The sequence below is a fragment of the Primulina eburnea genome, chromosome 13 (genome assembly GCF_022965805.1).
Source record: "Primulina eburnea isolate SZY01 chromosome 13, ASM2296580v1, whole genome shotgun sequence".
Lineage (NCBI taxonomy): Eukaryota > Viridiplantae > Streptophyta > Magnoliopsida > Lamiales > Gesneriaceae > Primulina > Primulina eburnea.
Genome location: NC_133113.1, coordinates 9,973,708 through 9,984,730, shown reverse-complemented (window position 1 = coordinate 9,984,730; position 11,023 = coordinate 9,973,708). Strand labels below are relative to the sequence as shown.

General features: G+C 34.4%; 1 protein-coding gene across 2 annotated transcripts; it reads left to right on the top strand.

Moving 5' to 3' along the window:
* Positions 1 to 5,854: 5,854 nt before the first annotated feature.
* LOC140809887 (SAC3 family protein C) lies at positions 5,855 to 10,707 on the top strand. Of its 2 annotated transcripts, none has more exons than XM_073167659.1 (9): positions 5,855 to 6,252; positions 6,352 to 6,452; positions 6,675 to 6,896; positions 8,409 to 8,624; positions 8,716 to 8,804; positions 8,923 to 9,019; positions 9,773 to 9,865; positions 10,024 to 10,178; positions 10,396 to 10,707. In XM_073167659.1, exons 1-9 carry the CDS (start codon positions 5,988 to 5,990, stop codon positions 10,418 to 10,420), a joined length of 1,263 nt encoding a protein of 420 aa, XP_073023760.1. In that variant the 5' UTR covers positions 5,855 to 5,987; the 3' UTR covers positions 10,421 to 10,707. The 2 variants fall into 2 exon arrangements, with proteins under 2 accessions (XP_073023760.1, XP_073023761.1); XM_073167660.1 differs by having other exon boundaries at positions 6,111 to 6,252; positions 6,330 to 6,452.
* The last annotated feature ends 316 nt before the right edge of the window (positions 10,708 to 11,023 follow it).

Here is an 11,023-nt window from a genome sequence, read left to right as displayed (position 1 = left end):
TGTAGCCTACGTCGATAGGAACTCGGTACCGAAGTCGGATTCAAAATCGGACGGACGGATTTCACAAAATCACAATTTAAAAGTTACGAAGCAATTTGAGAATTCCTCTCACTCTTCCCTCGATTTCTTGGCCAACATATGAAGGAAAATGTAAATTTTATATATATCTCATGCATGGTGACAAGTGTCCACTCAAGTGCTAATTGCACTTTAGCCCCTGAAATCTTCACTATTTGCAATTTGATCCTCACAACTCTTTTTAATTCCGTTTCAATCCTAATTAATTACGAAAACTGTGGAATTTAATTCATTATTCCAAGATTCGTAATTTAAATAATCTCGGATTAAAATGGTATAATCTCGGGCCTTACAGATATATTCATAGCTTTTAGGCTATCATTTGAGCTAAAAATACTAGCACATTACATTGTTGTATTCGATCTTTTAAGATCAGTTGTGCTACGAAAAATAATCAGATTGTCTACTGGGGTAAGCTGTAAGAAACTAAAAGTTTCAGTTTGACAGTGTTTAAGTTCAAACTGAAGTGAGTTATTATAGTTTATGTAATCAATCAAAGCTTTTTAGTGAAATACCATCCTTTGATAGAAGGGGTGACGTAGGAGCATTTGAAGTCTCCGAACATCCGTCAAAGCCTTGTGTTCATTATTTCAGTTATTTTTAAGTATTCAATCTATCAATTAGTTTATTTCCGCTCTTAAACTAGTTAACTGACTGATATTGATAGCAAGATTCTTGAAATCAGTTTGTCACAAAATTGATTCATTATTTAAAAAAAGTCAAAATCTCAAAGTATTTATTCAACACATCTTTCTAAACACTTAGACACGTCAAACCGATCCTAACAGATGATATTTAAGGTCAAGGCTCAGTTGACGGGTGAGAGTGTCGCTGATGTCTTTGCCCCCTGGTACCATGATTATACGTAGATGGATCCATCAACCTATTGCTGAAACAAAGTCACAATTAACTATCTGAATTCAATAAAAAGTAAAATGTATATATATATGATGAATGAAAATAATTTATGATGAAAGGAAAAAGGTTTAAAGCTTATGAATATTCATGAAAAGTTATTTTTAATAAAAGTATTTTATTGATGCATGTGATTGTATAAGTACTATTTATTATCATGGTTAAGATTTGCTGAGTCATTAGACTAACTAGGTGTGATCGATGCAGGTGAGCATGAATTTGATGGAGGACTTGATGGTTGATCTAGCTGGACTGAAAGTGCACACAACCCAAGACCGTTACTAGTTTTCCGCCATTATTTTTATGATTTAAGTTTACCTTAAAAGTTTTATGGCTTATGGAGCTTTTGAGGGATTAAGATGTGTATGCTTTATTTTGGAAATAATTCTAAGTCTATGTTTGGTTGACGTTTACGATTTTATGTTTCGAATTACGTTTTTGGATTTTCAAATAATTAAGTGGTGAGTTTATTTTAATGGAAAATTCTTTATAAATATATATGTATGTGTTCTTTTCGGCCGAGAGCAAGTATAAAAAAAATAAAAAATTGCTAGTACATTTTAAAGAAAAACGAGTAGAAGATGTTTCATTTAATAAATATGAAAATATTCAAGATTTCAAGCACTCAACAATCATTCAAATATCAAGTTGCTCAATTAAAAAATGCATATCTATCCATATCAGATCTTCAAGGATCAATCTGTCTTACCTTAACCAACTCTAGTTGTTCAAAGCTATCCATTGGAAGTTATTGTTTCTGGTGAACCAAGGGTTCTTAAACAGCTAGAAGTTGTTGAATGATCACTAAGAGTTTTGATTTAGGCAGTGGTAAGTCCTAGTCGAGCTGGATTTGTACAAGAGTTTACTAACCAAAGTCTTTTAATGGATTCCTTCATAAGTTAAAGAATTTTTTACATATGAGTGTTTATATCTGAACATTCATAAAATTTGGTCTTATTACTTAAAAACTTTATCTTGTTTGCTTTCCTGTTTCTAGCCCCTTTGTGAATTGTTGCTTGTATGGAATATACACAATATCACTAGTCTAGCCAGACCGTTTAAATACTTAATTATTTTTAAAAATCCAACTCAGTCTAGTCATTCAAGAAAAGGTTTTAACAACTAAAAATTGTTAAATTCAGCTCAACTTTGTAAGAAATTTTTAAAAAGTTTATTCACTTATCCTCACTAGTCTATGTAATGATCCAAACACGTGGTATAAAAGAAGGTTTTTTTTTAACTCCAATATTTATATTTTCATAATGACATCTTTTAATAAGATACCTATATTATCAAAAGAAGACTATGACGATTGAAAAATACACATGATCTAGCCGCACAAGATGATTACATGTGATATGTCATTATGACGATCCAATGAAGATACTCAAAGCCAAAACAGCAATAGCCATATAAGAACGTGTTCCTGAAATGGTTGAAAAACATCTATCAGAGTGGATCGCTGATGTCATGTCCAAAAAAACGATAACATAATCCAACTGCATGCAAATATAGGAAAATTGAAAATGACTAATTACATGTTGCAAATTATTCATATTTTAAATGCTTAGTGTTTCGGCCGAATGAATTAGAAATGAAAAAAAAAAAGTTCTAGCATTTTTTTAATAAAACCTAGTAGTGGATGTTTCAGTTAGTATCATAGTAATGTTCCTGCAAAGGGTTGTGCCATTGCCAGTTCTGGAAAGCTCAGTCGTCAAGCCTCAAGCCTGTAAGTTTAATTGCTTTACATGATTTTTATGAGGATACCTGCATGTTTACATGGTTTATCCGTTTATGTTACATGTTTAAAAGATTTTTGAGGTTAAATTCTATATATGCTTAAAGTTGCTCAAAAAGGGATTAGTATATGTTGCATGAATAGAAACTTAGATTTAAATGCATGTTGATTACGTTTAGAATTTAGAAAATGTTCAGATATAATGCTTCCTAGACACGCACCTAATACCGATAGGCAAGTTGAGACTAATGAGGATCGTCAAGGGAATGCACCTCTGCCTCTTAATGGGGATGCTGCTACTCGTGTTCTAGAGGGCATGTCACGTTTCTTTGAGCAGTAGGCTCAGCATAACACGGCATGAATGATCAGTTCCGGAGGCTAGGTCCGAAAGAATTTTCTGGCACCACTGAACCATTTGCTGCTGAGGGTTGGATTCGATCTCTTGAGGTGCGTTTCCGTTATCTGAATATGGGAGATGCTGACCGAGTTAGGTGTGCTACGTACATGCTACGAGACAACGCTTCGCTTTGGTGGGAAGGAGCTGAGCATGGAGTCAATCTAGCCACACTCACTTGGGAGCAATTCAAGAAAATTTTCTATGAGAAGTATTTTACTGCTGACGTGAGGACGCTTGAAGAGAGAATTTATGACTCTTCGTCAAGGAGACAAGACTGTGGCTGAGTTTGTTAGAAGATTTGATAGAGGTTGTCACTTTGTACCACTTATTGCTAGGGATGCTGCTGAGAAATTAAGGCACTTTATGATGGCCTTCGACCTAGTACGCCGTGATGCAATGATGATGCGACCGACGGATTATGCAGTTGCCACTGCTTGAACATTCCAAGTTGAGCAAGCCTTGAGAGATATTGACTTTGAGATGCAGCGCAAGAGGCAATAGCACCAACAGAGCTTTCAACTAGTCAAGAGGCAATTTACAGGACCGCCGCAAGCTCAAGGGCAACAAAAGCCCCAAGGACAATGGAGGAAGCCGGGAAAACAAAAGCCACCACCGCCTGGAGCACCAAAACCAGAAAAGGGGCCATTGTGCGAAGAGTGCAATAGCTTACACTATGGCAGGTGCATGTGGGGATCATATAGGTGCTTCATATGCAATGAATATGGATATAAATCTCTAAATTGCCCGAGGAAGAGAGGACCAACTGTGGGCAGAGCTTATGTGGTGCATGCTGAAGAAGTTGAGGAGGAGAAAGACACGATTCTAATAACTGGTAACCTAGTTATTTAATATTTTTATATTTTTTTATTTCATTAAATGTTAAATTGGTTATGAGAATTGATTTGGGATCAAGAAGAACCTAGAAGAAATTAGGTTGCATGCTCTACTATAGTTGAACTTAAGAGATGACAATAGAAACTATAGAAATTGAGCATGAATTATGAGCCTTAATTATGCAAAGTAGATAATTAAATCCAAAAAGAAGTTTTAAGGCTTAAAATTGAGAAAAATCGAGAATAAGGTCATGCAAGGTATTTTCGAAAATTATGGGGACCAAATTGCAAATTCTTAAATTTTTAGGGGCTAATCCGAATTTTTGAAGAGTCCAAGGACTGAAATTGAGATAAATCGAAAATTCTAGGACGAATATGGAATTTTTGAAAATTTAGGGACTAAATTACCAAATTTATAAGTCTAAGGGTTGTTTAGCAAATCTTAACATGTATTTGAAGTTAATTTCAATATATGCGATAAAATCACCGACTAGAAACTTCTGTTTAAAATCGAAATCGAATTATGTTATGATTTCAATTTGATATGAATTTTCAAAGTTTCAAAAGCTTTTTGGAACTTAAATTGTTGATTTTCATTGAATTTATTGAGTGAAATGAAGATGTTGATTATATAGATATCGTTTTTGTACTGAAATCTTAAAGCTACATTGATTGGAAACGAAGAATTGAGGTATGTTGTGATCGAGTAATATTCGTCAGGTACCTGTGTCATATGATATATGTTTGATTGATTTGACTGAGAATATGTGTCTATATGCCTTTCTTGTTGAGTTGATGTGATATACTTGACATTTATGATTGATATACGATGTATAAAATAAATATTTTGTTCACACACCATTTTACGCATGCATCGATACATGACATACACGTTGAGCTATGATCCTTATATACTTTTATATTATTGGATTTGATTCTGGGGTTTGTGAGCACGATAGTATGTTTGGCATTATGTGGCCCTTAAAGCATAGTCATTCGTGACCCCGATGATTGATTGGTTGAAATTTGAGATTTGATGATACTTTGCCGACGCTGTAATACGATAATTCCTTATACTTGATTGAGACTGGTGTGCCAGCTCGAGCCATTGATTTGATAACGATTCGATTGATTCTGATATATTCTCAATGAATGGGCATTTGACCTGATATCCTTACGACATGCATGCATTGCATATCATATATCATTGTGTAGACACGTGTTGCATATATTATGGTAGCTTCATTTAGAGCTTTGCTCACCCCCAAGGGGGACTGTTGTTGTCTTTGTGTGTGGACAATGACAATTACTTCAAGTTATCAGGAGACCGGAGGGGGTACTTCTGGAGGGAGTCACATCTAAGTTGAGGTTTAGTGGTCTATCCTAGTGTATGTATGTATCTATATATTTGGGCATGTCACGAGGATATGAGTTGTATATAGTTGATTTTGATTATGTGTGATCATATTTTCTGATGTGATATGTTTAAATGAGACTTTATTATATACTATTTTTAATATCATAATTATAGTTGTCACATTTGAGCTTATTTTAAAGAAAAAATTTCACTCGTTTTCCGCTGTAATTAAACAATTTTAATCAAATTGTATTATAATAACGATTATGAGTTAATGACCTCAGAAATATAGAATGGATTAAAATTGTGTTTGGACTCATTAATTTGAAGTTAGAGCTTTCAAATCAATAATAATAAATCAATTGTTTGGATAAATTGATTCGTCAATTTTCAAATCTCAAATAGTTGTTTTTTAGACATGAATATATTTCAAATCATCGAATCTAAATTTAAACACAAATCTAAACGCAACTTAAAAATATATATAGTGTTTTTATTTTTTAAACCAGTGACTTAAAGGGCAAATATAAATTTGGTCTGCAAGTGTTGAATTGTACTGGGGAGATGTATGGGACTAAATTTCCCTGTAAGTGAACAGGTGTGGGTCGTCTTGGCAGTAGTGACATAGAAGATCTTGAAATCGAAACCCAGGTGTGCAAGCTTTCATTCATGGCTGAAAAGAACCCTCAAACCCGCCAGCCAATCAAAGCAAGAAACTTGTGTTCTTCTTCTTCCTCTAACTCTGCCAAATCCCAGAATTCCTACAAACCCTTTACAAATTCCAAATTTTCACACACAAATTCTAATAGCTCGAGGAATAGCCGAAATGCAACCACTAGCAATTGGGAAAATGCTGATAATAATGTCGTTAAGGATGATGGTGGCCTTCAAGGATTTCCCACCTTAGTTGGAACGTGCCCTTTTATGTGCCCAGGTATAAAAAAATTCACACCTGTTCATTTTCAGGGAAAACTTTTTTTAACCTTGTGCTGATTTGAATTCTTGAAATAGTTTTGCATTTGTATTATTGCAGAGGAAGAGATGGCGAGGCGTGAGAAACTGCGAGATTTGGCTATCTTTGAGAGGCTTCATGGCAATCCTGCTAAAAGCTCTGCCAATCTTGCGGTTAAAAAGGTGCGGCATTTGAAAGTAAACGATATTTTTCTTGATATTACTAGTTTTATCTGGTCGAATGAGATGGTCATTGGTGGTTGTTGAGACTTGATTAAGAATGATATTGATGGATATTGCTTTCATTCAAAGTTTTACTCCATATAATCTTTGGACAAGCTCTTCTCTCTTTTAGTATTCTACTTGAAAGTTGAAACTTTATTTAATCTCCTCTTATTATACTAGTTTTGCAGAACTATAACCACAAGAGATTTGAAAGCTTCTGATGTGCGGCCTGTCTCAGTGTTGGAGGACACTTTGAATTATCTACTCAACTTACTGAATTCTAGTGAGTGTCCTTTTGAGGTGATTCATGATTTCATCTTTGATAGGACAAGATGCATCAGGCAAGATCTTAGTATGCAGAATGCTATGGGTGACCAAGTGATTCATATGTATGAGAGAATGGTATGCCTATTAATCAAATGCCTTCACTTGTATATCTGTTTTTCTTGTGGCGATGATTTCAATTTGATCTAATTGTCCTATCCTTTAGTTCTGTTTTTTTTTTCAGCTGGCTAACTATAAATGTGTTTACCCAGCAGTTCTTAACAATGATATCATAAATTCTATTTTGTTTAGAAGACACAAACATAGCTCAAACATTTAACGCCATGTTACTTTTTCTTGTGTGATAATTTCTTATGGTAGAATCTCGTTGGTTGGGCATGTCATATTTGTTGCAGATCAGTGGTTACTCCATTTTCATCACACCTAATATATATGACAGTGTCTATTGAATCCAGGTTCATTTGTGGAGATGTAATGATCTCTTCTGTTGGCAAGAGGTTTCTATCAATCATGGTCCCTTTCCGTTATTGCTTCAGACTCTGTTAGTGAGAGTCAAAAGTTCTGTTACATGAACCAAGTCTTCTTATAAAAACAGTTTTAATTCGCACTCATGATGAAAATTAAGATTATAATTGTTTTTATAAACTAGTGTAGATTTTTGGATTCTTATCTAGTTCATATCTGAAAACTAGTTGACATGGCAGGGTTATAATAAGTGTAATATTCCATCTAGTTTCTACAAGAAATTGACTCTGAAATCTTTTCATTCCATCACTAGAAACTAATAGCTCCATTTTCTCATTTTATACATGTAGATTTATTGAGGACTGTTACATGTTTTAAAGTTTTTACGTTCTTCCTCTTTGTTGTGTGTGCAAGACAGCTTTGTGTTTTTGCTTTAGCGCTGAGTTGGGGAACAACAGTCGTGGGCCCTTGTTATATCCTAAGCTTAATTTAGTTATAGATTGTAATGATGCTTTATTTATTGAAATGAAGAAATACATTTTAGAAGGAGATGAAAAAAAAAAGATGGGGTGGGAGGAGCTAAGGGTTATTGAGTAATCTTTCTTGAGATCTCAAATCTATGACTAGCCATGTCTTTTGGTACCAAATAAGAAAGAAATCATGAATGCTAGCTTCATCTTTGCTAATCCGGATTCTAATTTTTTGTTCTTAGCAGCGAGCACAAAATAGTACAGGGTTGAGCCATGTGATCATTAAATTGGCGATGTGCCATGATTGATAATGCACCATTTCGCGTTTATTAGGTGCTAATTTTTTAAACAACCAAGAACTACAGAATTTAGTAACAAATATAAATAAGAGTAAAAATCTATTCAACGGTGTGAGCATCTCTATCCAACCAAAGAAATAATTCCTTTTACAAGAGAAAAAATACAATGCTCCTGCCCTAGCTTTCACTAGCAAATAGCGGAAAGAAAATAAAGCATATCCCATTCCGTCCAACCACTGCGGCTTAATATCCTCCCTATTTTCAAACTCCTTTTCTTCTCCAAGTAACCGTTTCTGAAATATTCTGGTCCATTAGGAGGCAGATATTGGCTTTTTAGTCTCAACTTGATTTAGTCTGTCACAATGTTTTCTTAACCCTTTGTTTTTTTTATACAGATCAAGTTTCACATCATATCTCATCACCATCTTCATAGGATTTGTAGCAATCCAAATATTTCTTCTATGAGTCACCTCAACATGGAGCAGCTTATGAAAACTCTGACAACTTTATTTAATCTTTATGAAGCAAATCGAGCTTCACAATCTATATGCAGGAACGAAGCCGAGTTTCATTCGTTTTACGTGCTTCTTCATCTGGGTTTGAACAACCATGTAATTCTTTATGTTGTCAATTACTGCTGAATTCAAGCTTGTTGATTTGCATAATTTTACTTGTTTAAAAAATTTCTCTATTAATATACAGGATAGTGAATCTTTACCTTTGTGGTTCCTCCACGTTCCTGCACTAATCATAAAGTCAAAGGAGATGTGTTTTGCTCGTAAAATTTTAAGGTAACTAGGAGTCTCTCTAGCTTTTCCATTATTTCTATGTCCATATTTGCCTTGAGATGTAAATAAGTCATGCATTCATATCCTTTATGTTTCTTAATTTTATCTATGCATAAAGCAGATGTTATCGATTGGGCAATTACAAGCGGTTCATTTCTACTGTGGAAGAGGAAGCATCCAATCTGCAATACTGCATTGTTGAACCTTATGTCAATGAGGTTTAACAATCACAACTCGGCATATGTGTTTCTGCACCAAATCATGCATCTGTGATTGCTTTAGTTTATAAACAGTAGATTGATAAATTGTGTACTTGGGACCAGTTCAAAATATTTGGTTCGCCATTTGAGTTACTCTTGTCAGCATTAAATTAATTGTTGGCTCATTTTTCTATTTTTAGTTACTAGGTGATCCAAGCTTGTTAACTTTCACAGGGTCAGAGATTTCTAATATTCAGTTTTTCTTTTTTTCTTTGTCACCCTTCAGATAATTACTCTTGTCTTTTGTTGACACCTCTTTTCATTATACATTGTTTACTATTTATTTGATGCAGTTCTGATTATTTTTACTTAACATCCAGGAGCTATCTTCTAACTTTTCTTTTATAAATCTATTCAATTAGTATGACCCAAATTCCTTGAGTCTGAATTTTTTCTCTTTAACTTTAATGTATGTTTTCTGTGCCATTATAGCTTAAATAATATAATATTGAAAAAAGAAATCTACGTATGTACACCCATAGGATACAACTTTGGATCTTAAACATCTCAAGGCTCAGGAGGTATTGTCTAACATTTCTTTGACATATTTATTCAAATATATGAGCCAAATCCATCAAATTTAGCGAGACATTTAGTGAAGGGCTCTGTTTTTACTGAATCGTTATCTTATGATCAGGTCTTCGGAATTTTAGTAAACTGGCTCATGTAGCTTACAACTAACTGCCTTTTCTCTTCTGCAATTGACCACAGGTGAGAATATTGGCATTGTCCTGTATCAGTTATGGAGGATACAAGTTTCAACCATACGCACTGTCCCACTTATCTAAACTCCTTATGATGAAGGTGCATCTTCAATTCTGTTTTGTATTCTACTTTTTCTTCTCCTTCTTTCTTAGAAGCTGATTTGGCATTATTTTATAGTTTTCTGGTTGGTAATCTTTATAAAAAAAGAAATACAGATAATTTGTTTCATGTTATCTTTCTATAATTGGTTTGTACAGGAGTCAGATGTTGAATCCCTTTGTCTCCAATGTGGTCTTGAAATATATACTTCTGGAACCGAAAAGGGGCTCTCGTGTGCCAAACCATCAGTTACCCATAAGCCTGCGAGAGGCTTCGAGAAATACTATCCAATGAATTCAGAAAGAATAGAAAGGTATCTTCAATGAACTCTTCAGAGAACTCCATTTTTCGCTAAATGAGGGTTCTGTGACATGATTCTGGACATAAATGTTTTTAGTCTTGCATCTTAGAAAGGGGTTTTTGATTTGTTGAGTATTTACTTTTCTCAAAGTTAATAGTTTGTACCCAATCTATGTATGGTGTTTTAAAAGACTATGAGACATATATTTGTTTACTTTTGGCTTTTACAGGTTATTTGGTGAACTATCAGCATAGTGATGTTGCAATTTAGTGGTAGAGTTTACATCAAGAATGACTCCCTTTTCCCAATTCCGATTTGGCAGCAAATACTGCATCTTTAACATTCCGACATCAGGTCATGTGTATATATTCTGTTACATCAATTTGTAACGAATTACCGAGTTCATGTGATCGAAACAGTAAATACTTGGTGCAATAAATGTAGATAAGTATATATTGTACGAGATTCGTTATGTTGGTTAATTTCACTGATCACCAACAGTTTATTTTTATAAATAAACAAATATCAAGATTCACTCGTTGATATGTGATGGAACGAGTTGTATGGGTTAGATGAACTTATTTCGAGATTGTCCCAAGCCTACCAAGCTCCCTTTGACTTTGAATTCGATCGAACGAGTTGTACGGGTTAGTTGAACTTATTTCTTGAGAGCTCCCTTTAGACTTTGAAATCGAAACGGTTAAAACTCATTTCATCATTTGAGTGTCTACCCTTCTCCCACGGGAGAAAACTCACGCCTCACAGAAGTACATTCAAGTGAAAGCTGCTGAAAATATACACTTTGGGCAATCCCCTGAGCCAAGACCTTCCAAAGCATGCTAAGCTTTGCAGTTTGC

Coding starts and splice junctions, on each gene's coding strand:
- LOC140809887 (XM_073167659.1), top strand. CDS start 5,988: ATGGCTGAAAAGAACCCTCAAACCCGCCAGCCAATCAAAGCAAGAAAC. Junction 8,805..8,922: donor TTTGCTCGTAAAATTTTAAG/GTAACTAGGAGT, acceptor TGCATAAAGCAG/ATGTTATCGATTGGGCAATT. Junction 9,866..10,023: donor CTAAACTCCTTATGATGAAG/GTGCATCTTCAA, acceptor TGGTTTGTACAG/GAGTCAGATGTTGAATCCCT.